This window comes from Anoplolepis gracilipes, chromosome 1 (assembly GCF_047496725.1).
Source record: "Anoplolepis gracilipes chromosome 1, ASM4749672v1, whole genome shotgun sequence".
Classification (NCBI taxonomy): domain Eukaryota; kingdom Metazoa; phylum Arthropoda; class Insecta; order Hymenoptera; family Formicidae; genus Anoplolepis; species Anoplolepis gracilipes.
In genome coordinates this window covers 23721788-23744884 of record NC_132970.1, presented here as the reverse complement: position 1 = coordinate 23744884, position 23097 = coordinate 23721788, and the positions used below count along the sequence as shown (strand labels likewise).

The following is a 23097-nucleotide window of genomic DNA, read 5'->3' as shown; positions in this document are numbered from 1 at the left end:
CTTCAAAATGTTTGTTTTTAAATTTTCCTACGATGATTTTTCACCGAGCTGCAACAGTTTGAAAATAATAAAATAATCGTAAGGCTTTAGAGAGCAAAACGTGCACAAGTAACGGTTATACAATAATTCAAATATTCTATAATAAGAAAGCAAATGTATTAAGATATTTAATGTATAGATACAATTCGATAAGTTAGATCTAAATTAAAGCGAAATTAAAGCTAATGTTTCGAATCCGTTTTTTGGAACTTCTTCAGCTCAAAAGAAAAATATAACAAATAACATTGAAGTAGCGGTAATATAACAAAAGTAATAGACGCAGCTGTTAGATCCAAGTAATTATGTGCAGTACGATGAGAAGTTGAATAATTACAAATTCCGATGAAAAAACTTCTTGGTTTTTAAATCAGAAAATATTTTTTAAGAATAGTGACTCGATTAACATTATCAAATGAATCCTGTGAATAAAAATAATTTATATGTTAATTATACATGTTGAAAGGTATACAAGTCAAATCAGAGTCACTAAACCATAGAGAAAAAATTTTTTTCCTACTTACAGGTCACGACAGATAAGATCAATAATAAAACAGTACAGAAATTGGCGCAGTTGTAAAGTCTTGAACCGATCGGTTACTGTCAAAGTGCTAAGCAATTTACTGGCTTATATATGTGTTTTCTCGTGACATTCAAACTTTTGAGAATTTGTTTATCACGTCATGATATACAGCCGACAAATTCTCCGTGTCGGTTTGCAAATTTAAGCCGTTATACTGCCTATTTATGAAAAGCATTTCAGAAATGAGTCTTTTGCTGTAAAAATATCCTTTATCCTGAATTTGTGTATTGTCCTTGTCAAAGTCGCGGTTATATTCTAGTCTGTGACTGGTTTTTACTGATTTGCCACTGTTGTTTCTATTAGTGTGGAGTTTATGTTCTGCTAATCTTGTTTTTAGCATTCTAGATGTCTGTCCGACGGAGGAAGCGTTATAGTTTCTACAGTTAATTTTATAGAGCACGTTTGTCTTAAATTTGTTAGGTTACTATGTCTTTGTGGACCTTAATGAATTTATTTAATTTATTTAAACTGAGGTATGACATTTTAACATTAATATTTTTGGTAGTAGTCACGAATTGTTCAGTAATGGAGGGTAAAAACGGAACCGTAAAAATTTCATGTGATGTTATTTTAGTCTTGTTGTAATTTTTCGTCAGATATTTAAGACGTTGGTTAACAGTATTAAATATAAATTTTAATAGATAACAATTCTCCAACAGTATTCTGACAAGTTCTAAATTTTTAGTGTGGAACTGCTTTAATTTCGCTTTAATTTAGATCTAACTTATCGAATTATATGTATACATTAAATATCTTAATACATTTGCTTTCTTATTATAGTATATTTGAATTATTGTATAACCGTTATTTGTGACACGTTTGTTCTCTAAAGCCTTACTATTGTTTTATTATTAAGAATAAACAGAGCCGTTTCTATTTATTTATTGAGTTTGAAAATAGCCCATTTTTTAACATATAAAAAACGTTCCTTATATTTTTGTGCATAGCACACATATATATATATATATATATATATATATATATATATATATATATGTATATACATATATGTATATTATATGTATATGTATATGTATATAAACTCTTCACAACAATTAGAAAAACACTTAAATTTTCTTAAAAAATAGTCAAAATTCAATCAACTATAACTTCTTTAAAAATGAACGAAATTTAAATTTAAAAAAAGAGTTTTAAAGTTTAAAATCTCTACTTTCGAAATCTCACTATTATTATTTCTATGTTTCTGTGAGTTTGGTAATTTTTACATGTAGACAACTACGAGTTGAATAAAATGCTAAATTTTTTTCTCACTTTGTGGGCCTATTACGTGTCTAAAAAAAAATCTGCGAAAATTTTAAACTTTCTAGTGTGAAAGCTTAAAATTTTTCTTACAAAATAATTTTTTAAAAATTTGTCTACAATTTTTTTTAATGACTTATTATCTATTAAATAAAAAAGGAGCACTTTGACTTTGATTACTTATAATTCTGTCAAAAATTATCGTACCGTAATGAGCAAAAAAGATTCTTAAAGCTGAAACTTTGCTCCTTCAAATGGTATAATTGTCAAATTTTTTAAGAAACATGTAAACATGCTACAAATGGATGAATATAACGTAAAAATTATTGGTTTTTTTTCTTTTTTTATTTTGACTTAGAAAACAATTGGGTGGAACAACAAAAAGAAATAGGTTCTTTACATGTTTTTATACTTTAAAGTACACTGAATTTGACAAAAAATTACCGAATAGCTATAAGATTTTTTTCACGGTGGTCACTATGTTTTTATGGGACAAAATATATAAGAAATTGTGAAGTTGCTTAATTTTAATAAGAAAAAAATGGAAAATAAAGTCAATTAATGTTAAAAAATTGGTTTCCAGTACACTGACACTACATTATGAAATTTTTATACTTGAAACTTTCTACTTAGTACGATTTCTCGAAAAATATTAACTCATCAATATCATACATATACAGGGTGTCTGATAGCTCGCGCAACACCCTTTAAGGGAAGGTAGAGAGTGTTATTCTGAACAGAAAAGTCCTGTATCATTTTGCGATTTGCGCAATAATTATTAAACTATTAATTAAAAACGCTCAACGAACAATATTATATATATATATATATATATATATATATATATATATATATATATACAAAGTGTCCGGTAATAATCGCCCCACCTCTCTAGGACTAATACAGCAGGTCAAACTGAACATAAAAGTCCTCTACCATTTTGCGATTTGCGCAATAATTATTAAACTATTAATTAAAAACGCTCAACGAACAATATTATATATATATATATATATATATATATATATATATATATACAAAGTGTCCGGTAATAATCGCCCCACCTCTCTAGGACTAATACAGCAGGTCAAACTGAACATAAAAGTCCTCTACCATTTTGCGATTTGCGCAATAATTATTAAAATATTTATTAAAAACGCTCAGCATATGCTGAGTACTATATAAAGCGCGCGCTCATACGCTGAGTCTTTTTAATTAATATTTTAATAATTATTGCGCAAATCGCAAAATGGTACAGGACTTTTATGTTCAGTTTGACCTGCTCTATTAGTCCTAGGGAGGTGGAGCGATTATTACCGGACACTTTGTATATATATATATATATATATATATATATTTATTTATTTGAAAAGTTTCCATTCTATTTATTTTGTGACTGATTAATTTTTGCGCAAAATACCGAAAGACGTCAATTTTGTTTTTGAGGGGGACGTATAAGTATGATAAATGTAACGGTATTACTTCATCGCCTTTGCAGGAGGAGCTACCCCTTCAAAAATCTTAAATGGCAACAGGGGTTAAGTGGCATATCATTTTAAAGGTCTTTTGATTCTCTGTACAATCACGTTTGTTTTTTATATTGAATCCGGGAAAAACAAAAGTAATGGTATTTGAGAAAGGAAGAGGAAGAGCAAGGAGGAGAGAATGGAAGTGCAAAGAGGAGAGAATAGAGGAAGTGAAAGAGATGAGATATTTTATAATGCAGAAGAATGGAGGAGTAGAAAAGCATATATTAGAAAGGAAAAAAAGGCAAAAATAGCAATGGAAAGAATGCTATAGAGAAAGAATGCTATTGACAAAAAATTATCTGAAAAGAATGAAGGTGGTCGACGCATTAGTGGAGAATGTTTGGGACAGAAATATGGGGAAAAAAGAAAAAAGACTGGAAAAGTCATCAAAAGAAAATATATGAAATGGATTCTCTTCTGGAATTGGAAAGAACAATACCTATATAGTAATGGAAGAAGGGAAATTGATGAAAATCAGAGTAAAGGCGCTAAAAAGAGTGGTAAAATATGAAGAGGTAGCAAGAAAGTCGAGGAAGGTATTGATTAAAAAATGTTTGAAGGAAAAAAAGAGAGAATGGGGAGCAGGGAAAAAAGGAAAATGGGCAAAGATAAGGAGAAACTACTAGAGAAGGAAGGATATGAAGGAAAAGAGAGAAAGAGAGAGAGAGAGAGAGAGAAAGAGGAGAAGAGAAAAGGGAGAAGACATAGCAGGAAGTAAGAAGCATTAGGGAGAAAGAGGAAAGAGAAAGAAGATAGCGCGACACTTTCGCGCACCGAAATCTTTTTTACTAAGGTTTCGAATTTATTTCTAAGAGTTTACATATATTTTTTCATTTCTAAGCGGGAACGTATCTCATTTTGTACGTGCAAATTGCAAAACTTTTAAAATAATAATTTTGATGTCTAACGAAGCAATTGTTTTGATCGGTAAAATAGGAACGGTACGGCATCCCTTTAAGGGGATCTTAAATCGTCCTGTATTATCGATATTTTTATTATACTATAAAATGTTTTTATTGGTTGTATAGAATGATAAATTCTTTCCCACAATAAAAATATACACCGTAACCTTTTCGAAATTTATGCCCTCTTGTGTCAATAAAGAAAAAAAAGTTAAGAAATTACAGTTTTTGATCGACTTCTGGAGCCAGGTCGTAAACAATAATTATTTAATACAAACGTTTTGCAGTTCGTATCAACGAAATGAGATACGTTCCAGATATAAATTGCAGGAATTGAAGAAATTAGTAAACTTTTAGGTATAAACTTAGAAGCCTAGATAAAAAGTGTTCGCCTGACAGCACAACATTTTTTCAGGCGAATACTTCTTATCTAGGCTTCTAAGCTCATTTTTAAAAGTTCACGTTATAATATTATGAAAGAATTAATTAAATTTTATTATGACAGTTTTAATTTTCTCACTAGATATTGAGTTATTGATTTCACTTTAAATACTACAATTATTATTTAAATTGCACATAACAACAGGTTATGGGCCCAGATATGTAAAATAATAAATATTTACGTTAAATCTACAGTGTACATTTTGAAAATCTATACGACATTCAAACTACGTAGAAGTTCATTCCAGCTACGTGCAAAAGTGAAAGAAGAACCTCGATTATTATGGATCCCGAAGTCATCCGGATTATTAAATTAAAAAGTGCAGAAAAATGGACCACATGGAAATTTTAAGTGTGTATTACACTGAAGTCAAATGGTACATGGGAGTTAGGAAACGGCACAACGATATTACCAGAGCAAGGCACAAGCGCAGGAATAGATGAAACATGTACTAGAACTGCAGCAATATGGAACAAAAACAACAATATAGCACAAAGAATTATCACAACTTCTGTGGAAGAACAGCCGCTTTTACATATTATAAATTGCAAGACATCCAAGGAAATGTGGGATAAATTAATATTAGTATACAAACAAAAATTGGAGGCAAGTATACATATGTTATTACAACAATGGTATAGTATACAGAAAAATCCTTCTGAAAACATATCAACTCACGTATCTCGATTAAAGAATCTTGCTTATCGCTTATAAATTATGAGTGAGAAAATTCCAGAATCGATGATAATGATAAAAATATGAGTGACATTATACTTGTAAATCTAATTTCTAAATTAACCATTGAAGAGACACGAATTGAAGCGTACGAGGAAACTAAAAATGGGGCAAATAAAGCTTTTACTGTACGTAAATAATCTATCAAAAATCCTAGCAAAAAACCAGAGAAACTTAGCACATGTCATTATTTGTCACAAACCCGGTCATGGATACATGACGGCAGAAAACGCAAGGCATCAAATTTAAAGAAAACTTCAGAATCAGATAAAGGAGAAGTTCTTTTAAGAGAAGCACTACTAGTATAATAAACTTAAAAAAAAAAAAACAGTGATTCATGGACTAAGGAGCCGATCATATATCAAACAATCGTTCATGGTTTGATACATATAAACAATTCGAAGATGCACTACCAGTACGTATTGCAGATGAGAAACAGATATTCGTCGAAAGATCAGAAAATATAAAGCCTTGCTTTTGATGAAATAGAATGAAAGAAGAAATATCTGAGTAATGTTTTATATGTAAAAAAATTAGCATATAATCTTTTCTCCTTAGGTGCGGCTTTAGATAAAGGAATGACTCACCAATTCACGAATAAAGTATGCAAGGTTATGAAAAATGAAAATACTGTTGCAGTGGGAGAGAGAAAAGACAGATTACTTCGCATGAAATTCAAAGTAATTCTAAACAAAGAAGAAACTTACTAATATTGCATCTCGAAACTCATTATTTACTTGACATTAAAGAATGGCTCAGAATACATCACAAGTTAAACAAATTTTAGAGAATTCACTAATTCGTATGATCAGAATTTTATTTATGAAAACTGTACTTTTGGAAAGATGCACAAATTACCTTTTTCAAAAAGTGAAAGTCAACACGAGCTGGTGAACTTATACATGCAGATCTTTGCGGACCAATGCAAGAAAAATCAATAGGAAACTCACGTTATCTTCTTTTACTAAAAGATGATTATACACATTGGAAAAAGGTATATTTTATTTCACATAAATCCGAGACAACCAGCTGTCTAGAAGATATCTTTAAGAAGACTGAAAAACATCTTGAAAAAGAAGATTTAAGTTTTTTAGAATAGACTTGAATGTGTAAATTGCAAAATTAATGAATTGACACAAAGATATCGAACATCAAAAAACTGTACCATATAGAACAAAACGGAGCTATCGAACGTGAAAACCGAACAGTTGTTGAGCTAGCAAAAACTTCATTTTATGTTGCCAAATTACATCAGACTATGGGCTGAAGCAGTGAATTACGTTGTCTACATACTCAATCGCACAGGAACAAGCAGAAATATACGAATGCGAATGCGCGACGGGGGAATAAGATTATCTATTTATCTAATTATCTTGGCACCACAAACTTAAAGGCCGCAGCACACACTTTTGTATAATGCATTGTGTATATGCATAAGGAATTCAACTAATCGAATTCCTTATGCATGTGCTTATAGACCAATCAGTTTTCTTATGCATTTGTGTTATGCGTTATGGAAAAGTGTGTGCTGCGGCCTTAAAGCTGCCGCACACACTTTTACATAACGCATAATGCATATACATAAGGAATTCGATTGGTTAAATTCCTTATGCATGTGTTTATAGACCAATCAGTTTCCTTATGCATTTGTGTTATGCGTAATGTAAAAGTGTGTGCGGCGGCCCCTAGGGCAGAGATTGTACAAAGCTCTATATTTAATATATCTATAGTAGTTCGGCTATTTTCTTATACATTGTGATTTACTTCATTCGTGTTATATAGGTACGTCATATACATATATACATTTATAATACATATAGTTCGAGGTTTTACACATTTTAGAAAGGGAATAAATATTTAATAAAATGATTAATTTTTTTATATTAAAATTGTAAATAAAATGTCGCATTGATGTTCGTGACTGAAAATCCCTAGCCTATGTTATACGCGAAAAATTTATTTTCCATTAAGCGTAGAAGAGTCAACTTATAATACCGCAAGAAATTGAATAAAAATACGAAATGCCATAACCGCTAAACATTTGCGAGACAAAGTGGTGATGGCTATAAAAAATTCTGCCAGCGCGGCGGTGCGCCATCGAAAGTAAGCTTCCTCGATTCATCAGCGACTCGCCGGCGCCGGCACGTGTTTGACCACGTGTCGGCCTATATCGCGTGGTCGCAGCACAGAATCGTTCCTTGTCCTCCTCGCGAGTGCACGTGTGCGCGCGCGAGTCTGATAATGAGATGAGTTTATACATGCACGCTGCGCCGTAGGCGCAGAGAAAGGTGTTTATCATTAATTTCTGTCGTTGCCATTTCTGGAAGCTACAATCGCGTTCTTTCAATTAGAAGCGTTTACGATCACCGAGGAGAATCGTTTATTGTTTATTGCATACATTTACGTGATTTATTACGTCCGTGTAACAGCACATTTCTCGTGCGATACACAAATTCTAAATAATTTGAAATTATAAAGTATTTTTTATCAACGTATGTCTCTCTCTCTCTCTCTCTCTCTCTCTCTCTATGTCGTGTTGTCTTATGTAACACATTTGATATTATGTTACACATTCACATAAAAATCTTGTAAAACTATAAATAATTATAATATTTTGCTTTCGCTAAATTACTGTTATTCAATCATTTTTTTCTTAATTTTCAGGTGCAGTGATATTGCTTTCCTTTCCACGTTAAACAATGATATCCCTTATATATATTATTCTCGGTAGTTCTTTCGTATTTTGTGTTTATATTTTTTATCGTAAAATGCTTCGATTACCCCCGGGACCATCCGGCATCCCGCTGCTCGGTTATCTACCATGGATAGATTCTGAACGACCTTATGTGTCGCTGACAAATCTAGTGAGAAAATATGGACCGATTTGTGGACTACAAATGGGCTCCGTTTATTCGGTCTTGCTGTCGGATCCTCAGCTGGTAAGACAGGCCTTTGCGAAGGATGTATTTGCCGGTAGGGCCCCACTTTATTTAACGCATGGAATAATGCAAGGATATGGTGAGTAATCTTCTCTATTTTGTTATTAAATAAAACTTAGTAAACAAAAAACGTAAAATTCAAATCGATATTTTTAAATATTAATTATATATGCATTTTATGAATATTCTTATATAATGTTTTACAAACGTTTTCAAAATATTACCTAATAATATGAAACTATTGATTATTTATAAAATATTTAAAAAATATTATTTCAAGTATTTTTTAAATGTTACTTTTAATATTTATGCAATATAATTATTTAATGTTTATGTAATATAATTATTTTTAACATTGGATATTAACTGTCGGAACACTCATGTTCATTAATTTCCAATAAAAACCAATAAAATCTCGGGATTGGGAACTTTCTCAAAAACAAGTTTGTCTTAAAGGGGACTTATAACTAAAGGGACAATGTAAACGATTCATTCAGTGCTAAATGCTGGCATGAATGACCGAATGATTACTTTATGTGTATTAAATGGGAAGATTTGCATAAATAATTTTTTTCGCTATTTTAATCATATTTTATAAAGATAAGTTATAAAAATATAATAAACTTCTAAAAAACATGTCTTCTATATATATAATTTATGATAATTATATTCTTTTTTACAATTATTTCTTTCTTTCAGTACATATACAGTTTCTAGCTACATTCTGTTTTTACTTTTACATAGAATAAATATGATTTAAAGGTTAAAAAATATTTTTAAAAAGACGCAGTTTTTCATACCTGAAAATATCTTATTTTTGATCATTCAAATAATTATGTTTTTTAAAGTCACAGACATGTAGTATTTTTTGTCGTAAACTTTGAAATCTAAACTAAAAATCCTTAAAAATCTTTTTTGTTTAAAATTATTTTTCCCTATTATTATTAATTTTTATGTAAAACATACTTTTCCAGATTTTAATCTAAAAAATGATAAAAATACGATATTTAAAAATAATTTTTTTTAACTCTATTATATAAAATCTTAGTTTAGATTTCAAAGATGTGTAAATTTTTTTACAATTTTTCAAGTGATTCTAGAGTACAAAAATTAGGCCGAACATCAGTAACTCACGTGTACAGGATTACAGTACCAAAAAAATGTGTTCTGCTTGAGGGTTAATTCTTTCACTTACCGTAATATAACATATTATTTTTTAAGTTTTCTCGTATTAAAGTTTTCATCATCAATAATACAAAGTCTGCAAAGTGTAACTTTTACAATTAATAGTGTAATAATTGTTCTCATCAGTATAATTTTTGGCACAAACCCAAAATTGAAATATTAAATATGATTATTTAAAACTGAGTAGATGAAAAAATGTTTGTTTATTACTTATTTAAAATAAAAGATTAATATAAGTTCAATTTAATTCAAAAACAAGAAAATCAACCTGAATTCGCTCTAGTTAAATATAATTATTAAGAATTAATTACTTTATATTATTTTTTTTATTTATTAATTATTTTTTATTATTGCACTATTTTTTAATTTTGTGACACATTGGATCAGTTATTTATCATTTATTCAATGTTACTTGAGAAACATTACACTAAACTTATAAGAAAAACATTTGCGCAACATTAAAGCGACATTATTTGCAATGTTAAGGCAATTCCCATTTCAATGTTATTAAAACCTTAAAATCAGATCTTAAAATCAAAGTTTATTCACAATCATGTTGGCTATAACGTTAAAATTCACGGATTTCTATGTATAAATTTAGACTGCTAACACGGCTACGTCTCTTATGGCGACAGATCAAGCCAAGGCATTTATAATTGGGTTGAATGTGAATGTTTATGTAAGTGTAAGAAATTCTTACGCATACATTAATAAAGTCTTAACTACATTTACTAACTATACATTTACATTCAAACCAATTGTAAATGACTGCTCCGACTTATCTGTATATCGATGTTCTAGCAATCTAGATTCATATACGTATAAAAGTATGCATTAAAACTTATATATTTAACAATATATACTTAATATTACATATTATTAAATATCGTTGTAATAACGTTATATTATGATTAATGTTACATAATGATTTTTTCGCTTGCTGGGAATCTACGCTAATATATGTATATACATTTTTTGTATTTTTAAATCAAAATAGATTTGTAACATATAATTTAAAGAGATGGTAAAGTATAACTCTGTCATTTTTAAATGAAAGAAAATGCAATTAGAAACAGAAGCGGGAGAAAGAAAACGTATTACTTTACTAATCAAATATTTATGTCATTTTTTTATATGACGTATCAATTTCAACTCGTTATTTTTTGAGAATGAGTAAAATTACAATGTAATTTAGTTATAATAAACAGACTCTTAGACGCGTTTAATAATTCTAAAATATTCTTATAAACAGTTATTAATCGTGCCTTTGATCCGTAATCTAACAGATGATTTAAATAATTCTTAAAAGAATGTACACAATCTGTGATATATAGAACATCATATTACATGATACGTGACAAACTCACGTGAGCGTGCGGCGCGACGGTTCGAAAGAGATGGTAACAATGGAGCGACTAATACCACAATGGAAGGGCACCACGGTCGTTGTAGGACGTAACGGTTTCTCTAACAAAGTTTCGCCATGGGCCGACTAACCTACTAAATAGCAAAAAACATCTAGTTACCATGTGGTCCAGTGGTGCCTTAGGATCCACATAAAAAAAAGCTGACATCTCGGCTGTCCGGTAGATATAGGAAATGAGGTCGACCCAGCGTGGGTCGGAAGATTTAGAGAGCTTCTGGATGGCGTAAAATCGTCGACCTACAAGCATTCTTCCGCATTAACTCGACGTGTACACGCAGTGAAAGTCTCTTTGAAGAAACCTCGCCCTCGAGTGTAAATGAGAAATGGATTTTTTTCGGCGACACATCGTATTTGCTCGCAACGTCATTCTAACAGCTCTTGAAACGATTTTGAAAAATTTTTAGAATACGCGCGAAAGTCATATCGCAGAATTGCGTATTCCAATTTTACCGAACTTTCCTCCTTTTATTATGCAATCGTTTTTAAATTATTCGTAAAATATACTTATTACATAGAACGCCTGAATATAAATAGGTGACAATAAAAGTCTTAGACTGAAATTTAAAATTACAAATTATTATATTAAAAATTATTTAATTTTCTATGGCGACATAAATATTAAAAGTCAAAGTAATAAAGGTCAAAGTTTCATACATCAGATTCTCTTTAATGGTAACGCATAGCGATGATTAAACAAAACAGAAGCAATTACAAGAATCTGATGTAGATTGAAAAGTTTTGATACAATATTATTGTATGAAGTTTTGAATACAATCTTGACGCAAGAATTACAAATTCTTACAGACAAACAATTATATACGGATTTTTATTGGTCTTTGTTATTTTGATCTTTAATTGACATCACCTAAACTTTTGACCAATATTTGATGTTTTATAAACATTAAAATCAAGCATTGAAAAAATATGGGAATTTCTGAAATGTTACTTTAATATGATTCAACATGTTGTGCAGTATAAAAAGTGATAAGAACAAGCTCACAAATTATCATCTATTCGAGATTGTCAACGTGTCGAGATAAAATCGTGTTTAACCAAAGTATAGACCGTCAAGGAGAATAGAATAGAGCTAGTCAGCCTATACGGAGATGTCCCGTTCTCGCGATAAGGAGGACTCTCTAAGATCCAAGTGCCGTTACGATTTTCGATTTACGATCAACGTTACCGATTGCGGCGCTGACATTTGATAGCGGGTCTTCTACATATGAGAGAGTTCACGCTCCGTTATTTGAAGTATATAGAGTGTGTTACTAAACATGATATACACGATAGATCCATGGATAAGGCAGGCTTCCTCGGTACTCTATATTCCGTAAAAAAAAAAAACGGAAACATTTGCGATTAAGCACGTTTTTAAATCAAAGTTTATGTACGTAGTATGTCGTAATTGACGTTTGCCGTGTAGCTATCGCTAGAGTCCCTGATTTAACGATGCGCGGCTTTTGTTTCCAGATGAAAACAGGGTTACTCGAACGGTCATAAGTTTCGCTCGTCGACTGAAAATCCGCCGACACGGCCACAAATTCCGTCGTCGGCGACGGCCGGAGCCGGGTCGATCCGTGCGGGACGATAATTTCACGGCAAAGTGTACCACGGCACCCGGTGGTACACCTTACACCTCGTTTCGAAAGCTCCCATCCTCTCGTTCGCGATCCACCGTCGTCTTCGGCGCGCTTCCCTCTCCTCCCTCCCTCTGCCTTCTCACTTCTCCCTCCCCCTCCCCCTCCCCCTCCCCCTCCTCTCCCCCTATACCTCTTCGCACGTCTTCTTTCCTCTTTATTTCTTTTTTTCGATTCCCAGTGCATGCACGCACGTGTGCGTGAGCCTTCGATGATATTTACGAGGCGCCATGTTTCCAAAGTCAACGGCCCCGTGATTTCTCCATTCATTTCCTCCGCGCTATCATCGCCGATCTCTTTTACAAGCGCGCCGATTTAGCGAGCCGATAAATACGCCTATGTATAGATTGTCAAATTTGATTATGTAAATACAATCGTCTAGAAATTTCAATTGTTATTTGATATACAATTAGACTGCAGTTTAGTAGAATTTGCCTATTTCTTTCGAATTTTAGATATTTAATATTGGATTTATGCAATTAATTAAAGCAATATATTTAGTTCTTGATATACGCAATTTAAAGAGTATATAAAAGGATTTACTTTACAATTATAATCTAAATTGTAAAGTAAATTCTTTCATATACTCTTTTTACTCGATATAATGACGTAAATATTGAATGATTGAGAAATTTGAAGAGTACAGATTTCGATAGATTATCATGAATAATATGAATAATAATAAAAAGGAATATGAGCTCTCAATAAAAACTGTCATGCATTATAATTAATAATTGAAAATTTTCTGATAACTTTTAAAAATCAAATTTCAATTTGATAAGAATTGAATTTATTTTAATTCTCACGATGAAAGTTCAAAGAGATTGCATTTTTCTTAGGCGAAATGCACATACGTCAGCTTTTAGATCCATTCAAAGTTTCACAAAATAAACTGTAGAAAAATTGCAGAGATAAGCCATACGCTAAGGAGAATACAAGTTCAGAAAAAAAATTCAATGCAAAATAAATTTTAATTTAAATAAATCGGCGACAAATTGCCGCTTGAGCAATTTATAACGCGCGATAAATTGAATGTAGCCACATCCTTTGGACGCGCACCCTCCCGGCATTGAGGCGCTTCTGACACCTTTCACGAGAGGCTCTTGCGTTGCGTCCGGAGAGCCTTCCTCCACTCTTTGTAGATGCCCCTCCAAAGCATTCAGGAAAGATCCTCCCGCCGCGTGAGTCTCCTTTCTTTCTCTTCATCGAAATAGCGTTTGGTGGGGAAATCCTAGCCACGCCTCCAACAACAGATTCTCAGATATATATGATACTCGTATGATACACGTGAGTTTCGCTAAACTTCAATCAACTACAAGCATTTGTTTCGAAAGGAAAGGGAGGCTGTCTAAAGTGTCTAACTACGCTCCAAGTAGTGAGGACCGGGATTAGTCAGACGAGCGCTGTAGACCGTTACTACTTGGGCTCACGAAAGTGCATCGTGACGCATTCAAGTCTCTAGAATCGGAGCGTTCAAGGATGCGTTGTCACTTTGACGCGCAGTCCGATAGAATGCAACAAATGCAGCAAAATATTCTTCTCCTTTACTATATTTATCGATAAAAAAATTTAGAATTGAGTTATCTTTGTAACTTATAGAAAAAAAAACGAAATTATATTTATCGTGTTTATAAGATAATTAAAATATTTTTATGAGCAGCAGCAAGATATATAACATTATCTATTAATCTAATTTATAAATATCTAATATTATATCACGTTAAATGCTCTTTGAAAATTTATTGAGACGCGCTTAGAATGATCTAAAAAATATGATTAATTTACAGTCTATTTGCATTTTAAAATTTTGATTTTTTAGTAATCTCTTGAGCAGCGGGAAAATATTGGAAAACTCGATCCTAGAACTTTCTCTCTCTCAAATGACAATCATTTTACAATGGAATTACATACCATATATTTATATATAATAATTTTTACTTAAAAGTTATATAATAATTTTTGTTTAAAATATTTTGGATTGCTTATATTATCTTAATTATCAGCGCATACTATTTACCAGTGACACGTCGAATTAGGAGCGCTTCTTTGTTATCCAATGTGAAATCTTAAGAAAAGCTATACACATAAATCGACGATGACGATGCGGCCACTGCCTACATGAGAGATGAACATGGGGAAGAATACCGACTCGGGAGGCGCGTGCCTTCCGACAGCGCAACCCGTGATTATCTGACAGCGCGTTTACACGCGCCTTTATGGGCGCGCTCACATTTCTTATGCAAACTGGTTGTCCCGCCACAACGGATAATGTCGTACGTAATAGCGTTAATTTATAGAGCGCGCCGATGGCGAGATAACGCGCCGTCTGTAAACATATTACGCAAATTTTCTGCATTTGCACGTCTCGTGTCGCATTGTCGGATCAATCAATTCCGTTTTAAAAAATTCGATTGTTTTACACATCAATTTGAAAAAGGAAAAAAGAAATGAAAAATAGACGTATCCGTATAAATGTCATATTATATAAAATATTATATACTAGACATCACAGGCGCGTACTACGCGCGCCCTATTCCTTAATATAGTCACATACGCTATAAATTTGAATTTATATATACCTATCTCTCTCTCTTCTCTCTCTCTCTCTCTCTCTCTCTCTCTCTCTCTCTCTCTCTCTCTCTCTGTATATAACTTTTATTAGATAATATTATATACCTTCTCTTTTTTGCTTATCTTTTTTTCTCTTTCTCTCTGTCTCTCTCTTCCTTTTCTTTCTGTCCTTCTTCTTCTATTTCTTTCTTCGTTTATTTTTCCACTTTTTCTCTTTCTCTGAGAATATAATAGAATTTCATAGAAATATTATATAACATAATATATATATATATAATACATATGTATATACATAAATAGCTCATACCTCTTCTGCCCTCTCTTTTTCTCTTTCTCTTTCTCTTTGTCTCATATCGCTCTCTTTGAATTCCTTTCAATAAAATACACAAACACATTTATATATAAGTAATTCATTCTTCCCTCTTTCTTTCTCTCTTATCTCGCTCTATCAATCTCTTTCAATTTCTTATACCTTTCTATATTATTCTTCTCTTCTTTAAATAGCTGTTAAACAACTTGTCAAAATTGATAGTTTGACGTTTGACAATCTGAAGACAACACAAATAAAGCAGCAACAAAAAAGGAGCAACAATAACATGCCTTTTTTAGAAGAGGGATTAAATCTCTCTCTCTCTCTCTCTTTCTCTTTCTCTCTTTCTCTCTCTCTCTCTCTCTCTCTCTCTTTCTCTCAATTTCTCATACCTTTCTATATTATTCTAACAAACTGTCAAAATTGATAGTTTGACGTTTGATAGCTGTAGACAACACGAATAATAAAACCCGCTACTCACGACCCGATTTATAGGGTCCGATTTGCGGGGTAATTTGATAGGGATAATCGCGTGCTGCTCTTCACACGATTCAAGCAGTACATGAACCTGACAACCAACAACCAACCATCGCGAAAAAAGGGCAAAAATGTCACTAACAGATCTTTTTTTAGAAGAGGGATTTTATATTCATATGTGTATTTTTTAATTTTTAATTATTACCTTCTTTTTTTGTAGCCAGTTTTACTGATAGAATTATAGAAATCTTGCTAGAATTTTTTCATTAAATTTTTAGTATAGCAATTTTTACATATCATTTTTTATACATTCTTCTTTCATTCGAGCTACAATCTACGATTTTATAAATACTTATTTTGCATATCAATATATGTGTGTTTGCGTATGCATATACACACGTACATACAACATTAATATAATTATTAAGTCGCAATAATGATACATATAATTAAGGATAATCTAAAATATACACATATATATAATTTTTTTTACACTTAACAATTTTCTGTTAAATTATATGTATAACGAGTTTACGAAATATTTCATAAAGCATTTCTCAAAATAGATTCTTTGTGGATTGTTCTAGGAAATATTATTCTAGCGAAACATGTTATAATAAGCAATGGGAGAACTTGTGAAAAGGTAAAATGATGAAACGGAAATTCCGCAAATACCAACTGATCAGGTAACGGAGAACGATCGGCCAGCGAAACAAAGTAATAAAATAGGCTTCTGAGAAACGAACCGAAAGTAAGAGTTAATCCTTGTAAGACACGTCTATTAGGGTCTATGATTGATGTGTCCCGCGATTAGATGAAACCCCATAAAAATTACTTATGCATAATATTTACATAAAATTACACATGTATAACATTTGTGCAATAAAATTTTATTTTATAATGTAGATAAAATTTTCTATAATAATATATTGTTATTATTTATATTGTTAGTATAATTTTGTAATAAAATAATATATATTGTGTAATAAATATAATTAAGAAAAAGATCTACATTACGCACAAAAATATAGGGAACACATTTTATACGTCAAAACAATGGGCTATTTTCAAACTGTTGCAGCTCGGTGAAAAATTATTGTAGAAAAGTTTAAAAAAAGCATTTTAAAGCTCGAAGTTTTACCTTTAAGTTGCTATCGATAGCTTTTAAAAATTTTTGTATTTTCCTTATTCTATGCTTTAAAAAAGAACACATTGTTTTGTTCTTTAAAATTATGTATTTTTGAAAATCTGCAGCTTGATAAAGAAAATTCTCTCGATGAATTCAAGTCAAGTTTCATAAAGTATATTGATTTACCTACAAAATACTTTTTTTAAACTTTCCTACGATTTTTATTTAATTACATGACTTTGAAAACAGCCTTGCATTTTATTTAAAAAAGACGTTTACCGCCGGCATGCGCGCGTATGTGACTGTGCGTATATCTGTGTGTGTGCGTACGTATGTGCGTGCATATATGTGTGTATATATAATATATATAATACCCATTTTAATCTATTAGCCCTTATAATTTTGAAGGAAGCGGTTATAGCGAAAAATCTTTCAGACAACCATGTGTTTTCTTTACATTTGATTCGTCTCGATTTTCTGTGCATATGTGTCAAGGTAAGATTACCGAAAATTAAATATTTCACAAGATATTTTGTATTTTTCGTCAAAATATTGTAAATTTCAACCCTTACAACTCGAAAAGTACTTAACGAAAAAATACTTAATATAGTGTTTTGGAAAGCTCTTGAGAAAAGCTACTAGAGTAGGCAATGAAGAGTAAAGAGTTCCATTTAAAAAATTGAAGATGACCTTGATCTCACCTTGATAATGCTGCCCAAGGTCATATTGATTATATTACGTAATGCGTCACTAAAAGCCCTACTGCAATTTTTTGTATTCAACATTCTTCGCTATAATCGCTTCCTGCAAAATTATGAGGGGTGATAGATTAAAATGAGCCACTCTGTATAATATATAATAATATATATATGTATATGAATAATTAAAAAAGACAATAAATGTGAAGTCCGAATTAATTGTGTATCGGTATAAATGCGAAAGGTGTTAATAATTATATAACGCGATATGATGATTCAAGGAGATCATTAATGTCAATAATAAGTGCATAAGAAACTCGAAGATATTGTCATGGCTTGAAACCGATTAAAGTCGGCACTATTGCAATTACAGTCCAAGCCTAGAGAGCGATGGAGTGTAGAAACCTAAAGGTATCGCGTTACACCTTGTACAGTCAGGGCAAGGTGTGCCGGTATACAGCAGGAGGGAGACTTGATCTTGGAAAACGATAGACTATCGCCGACACTCTCTCGTTACCACCGGTGCATCGACCTGCATCGTGGTGATAGTCAAAAAGTGTCTGCACGATGCGACGGCGTTGGCCTTTAAGCGGGTCGACGAAACCTGAAATTCTCGACGTCCTTGATGCTGACGCCTGCCGCTGCCACACGCAAACGGCAGTATATTAATGCTAATTTCAGTTGATAAAAAAAGGCCACTCTGTCGCGATTCACTTTTATGACATCGCGATTTACTTGAAATCGCTTGATAGGATTCGACGAGGATGGTTAAGTTTTCGCCATCCACATCAAAGGCAGTCAAATATCAGTATGGCTCCTTCATTTCTTTGATGAAACAAGATTATTCTTAAAATGCAGATATATACTTAATCGATTTGATTTATTTCTTCTGATCTTATCAAAGATTATAAAAGTTACGCAAATTGTTAATTATTATTATGTAAATATATTATGGTATATGTATGGTCAATTAAACCTGACGATAGACTGATTGAAATATGAGTCTTTAAATATCATTTTTCTCTGTTTATTAATTATTAAAAAGAATATTAATTATCAAAGATTTCTCTCATTAAGGTTCTCAATTAAATTACTAAATTATTATTGATAGATTTTTAATTCAATTGCATCTCACCCACGCGCGTAGATTATTTTTATACAAATTCAAAAAAAAAAAAAAAAAACCAATTAACAGACGTGAACATTCATGTAATACACGATGATCTACAATCAGCTATAGAAAAGTCGCAGTTTCAATCGCACTTGGCATACTTCAGCACTGACTCAACGATGCGGTCAGAAGCGCACGTGTAAAACAAGCGTTACAAGCGAGCTTCCATACACACAAGAGTGTACTATTCGTATTCCGCTTAGCTTATTACAAACACTGACGTAAGATGTCCGCGATTTTCCCGACGACTTGTTTTCCTCCTTCGAGCGCGGGAGAGTGGATGTGGGTGGAATTTCATTTTTTCCCCTCACGCACAGCGATTCTGCTCCTGCTACGCAGTATCCTTGTATCGTTTTTTTTCATTCTATAATTATTCTACAATTATTCACACATCTTATCGATTGTAAGTCTTTTATCGTTGCAAAACTATCGTACGTTGTATTCGACTATAATAACTTTCAAACAATTTGTAAAAAATTGGAAATTTATTTGTTAGTGTTTTCCAAAAAAAAGAAAGCAAAAATACTAATAAATCGGAGGAAATATAATTTCCAATGGTTACACATTGCTGGCACTTGCTTGAGATCCATCAATGTTTCTCTTTCCTGTTTTTATATAACGAGTAACTTATCCGCAATTGGGTAGGTTAGGCACGTTCGAGCAAACCCGGGACCGGCCGCGTCGCACAGATACGAAGGACTCTCACTTTTATATCGGTCTCCTTGAAGGAAGTTCTCCCGGTCGTCGACAGTTTTGCTCTGCATCCGCGGGGAATTACAGTTAGCTTCACAAGGACGGGCCGACGGCCTCTCCCGTTAAGAGCGACGGAACGTTGTATGAACGAACCGTTCACATTATCATCGAGTTGTCACGACCCACGCTTCTGAAAGATCGTCGATGGTCATTCGAAATTTTTTCGCTCATTCCAGTTGCTGAAATATTAATCGAAATATACATATATATTATTTCGTAAAAGAAAATTGCAACAACGATTCTCTGAAGAGTCATTCTTCTAAAGATAGTTTATGATCGCTTAATAAAAATTGAAATGGGTTTAAAAGTAATGTCTTTTCCTCAACTTCTCTGTATCTATATACTGATGAGGAATATTTATTAATAAAATACAGAGTCGATTAATAGATATAATTGTTAAGTTTGAAACAGAATGATTTTTAAATTAATTTAATTAATTGATTAATTATTTAGAAGAACGGAACATATTTTTTTACTTATCTATTTAGTTTTACATAATATTACATGATCAGTTTTATCTTAATAATGTTCTAATTTATAAAAAACAATTTTCAAATCATTACTGTTTAATGTTGTCAACAAATCACTATAATCTTTTACGATTATCATGCGCTTCGTTGTATTGACTCATCTATCAAAATCTGTCAAAATATCTCTTGCAATCGGAAAGTTACATATCTGTAATGAATTACACGAGACAGATGTTAAGCCTTTGCGAGCAATATAGATGAATAGAGTTCTATACATCTACATACTTTAAGTAAAGACAAAACATATATTTATTCAGTATATAAGAGATTTTTCTCCATTTTTAATCTCTCTCTCTCTCTCTCTCTCTCTCTCTCTCTCTCTCTCTCTCTCTCTCTCTCTCTCTCTCTCTCTCTCTCTCTCTAAGGACTATTATCGAATAGTCGAACTTTGAGTACGTGACCGACAGTTTTATCCCGGTATTTTAATGATCGTGCTATAAAACGGCGCGATCGATCGGTCGACTGTATTTGGACAAGACGACTATCTTGCCTTCTCGCGCTGCATTTGTCGGACTTTTTGCCGACCGAAGTGGAATGACCGGCCCTGAAACGTTCGGACACATGTATGCATTATCCGTCCCTCGTCCGGTTTATTTCTGGCGGTTCGCGAATTCGTGGTGAACGCTCCTCTCAACGAATGCCGTGCCCGAGAGTCAGAGTGATGTCATCCCTTGAAATCACCGCGGCGGGGTGTATTAGTTGCGTAAGAATCTCAACCGACAAGGAGAGCCTCATTGTTCGCAACTTTGCGTCCGTCGCCGTGCCAATCGCAAGAATGCAACGCAAAAATGACAAGCAATGCCCTAATTGACATGGAGCAGTCACAGAACAATCTAAAAAGATGTTATAAATATGACAGTGAGGATGTACAAAAAATGTACATTAATGGATATTTTATAGATATTTCTTTCAGGATGTACATATATCCACAACCTGTTGGCTGAATATTTCATGTATACTTTTAAAAAGATGTTTTATTATTATGTGGATGGGATTATTCATCATGATATGTTTAAAGAACGTCCGTGTAAGACTGCATCGGTAACATATCAATGGAATATATTTGCGACTTGCTATATTTGTGAATCAAATATTTTGTTTATTTTCTATGAATATATTTCTTTTCAAGCTACAATTGTTCCATGAGTAGTCTCATCGACATGAAAATAATAAAATAATGTATATTTATATATAAAGGAAACTTTAAAAAAGTCCTTTATATATTATATTATTTATATTTATAATATGTATTTATGATAAATATAAAATATTTTAAAATAAATTGTTAAAATGTTTTTCTAATTGTAAATTATTGTCTATTATAAATTTTCTGAATATAAAAATCAATAAAAATAATTTCTTTTATTATTTTGTACATAAAAATACTAGCATAAAACTATCGTAAAGTAAATATTTTAAGAGATTGTTAATTTCGTTGTATTTATACACTTAAAAATATATGACATACTCATATTTGAAATAGATTTAAAATATAAATTATTTTATAATTTCATATTATGTTTATTTCAGATATAAGTATTTTATACTTTCATATGTCCAAATCACAACAGTCGTAACGTAAAATTAGCAATATTTTAAAATATTTACTTTTATGGAATCTTTTATCAATTTTTATATTCACGGAATACAACATCTGTAACATTTCTGGAACAAGTCAATAAATATTCCCAGCATATTCCCAATATAATATTTTAGAAATATTTCACGTTGTGTCAACCAGAGATTCCGTTGAACGTAACTTATTAGCGTTTAATAAATTGTTAATGATTCTTAATATGATTAGATCTTAAATATTAATTCTGCTTGGAGGACTAGTTGGAACTAAATGCAAGAATCAAACATATTAAAGCATGAAAAAATGAAGCATGAAAGAATGAAGAGTAAGCATTTACTAAGAGCTGCTTGTCATCTTTATGATACATCCTTGCGATTTGCAATGCGCGAGCAACAATATTAAAACTCTTTCTCTTCTCTTTCTTTTCTTTCGAATTCTTTCTTAGGGATTATCTTTTACAAAATTTTTTTTCTTTCTTTTAAAAGCGACTAAAATATTCAACTATTATTAAAGAAGTAAAGAATTCGAATTCTCTCTCAGATATAAAAATTATTTCTCTCTCAGGTTAAAATATATTATTCTTTTAATATTTAAAATTTTTGAAATATTAATTTTATTTTAATCAAAGACATTTAGAGATTTAATAAGTATTAACCGTATATTTTGTATACAAAAACAGTAAAGTGAAGAAATAGATTTGATTTAAAATTGATATTTCAAAAATTTTAAATATTAAAAGAATAACACAAATTTAAATATAAAATTAAATTCTTTGTCGTGTGCTATAGTAAACAAATATAAAAATGTCATAATTATTATAAAAAGTAAACGAATAATGAATCTATAGATAATGTTTTCTGTTAGGTAGATAATAAAGTTATTTAAATAATCATTTAAATGCAACAATTGTCTTATCTCATCTTTAGCTAGATAATAATGATAAATAAATAAATAAATAAGGGCTCTTACTTTAAAATTGAATATTAATAAAGAATATACCTATAAGAGCCATACGCTCTAAATTGGTGAGTAAATTATTTTATTTAAAATAAACAAACTTAGGCACTTAACAAATTAATTAAAAAATAACTATAAATAAAAACTTAAAATTAATATTTATAATATTAGTTAATAATGAGATGTATTATTTACATTTTTATCTTAGATGGAAAAATGCGTTCTCTACCTTAAATTATTTAAGGTAATGA

The 23097-nt window shown here is 31.4% G+C and overlaps 1 protein-coding gene across 6 annotated transcripts in view; it reads left to right on the top strand.

Moving 5' to 3' along the window:
• Phtm (cytochrome P450 enzyme phantom) overlaps positions 1-23097 on the top strand; it is a 33197-nt gene that overhangs the window by 4200 nt on the left and 5900 nt on the right. For all 6 annotated transcript variants that reach the window (XM_072895740.1, XM_072895749.1, XM_072895721.1 and 3 more), the window contains one exon: positions 8152-8505. In XM_072895740.1, coding sequence (XP_072751841.1) covers positions 8187-8505 — 319 coding nt within the window. In that variant the 5' untranslated portion in view covers positions 8152-8186. The remainder of the gene's footprint in view (positions 1-8151; positions 8506-23097) is intronic.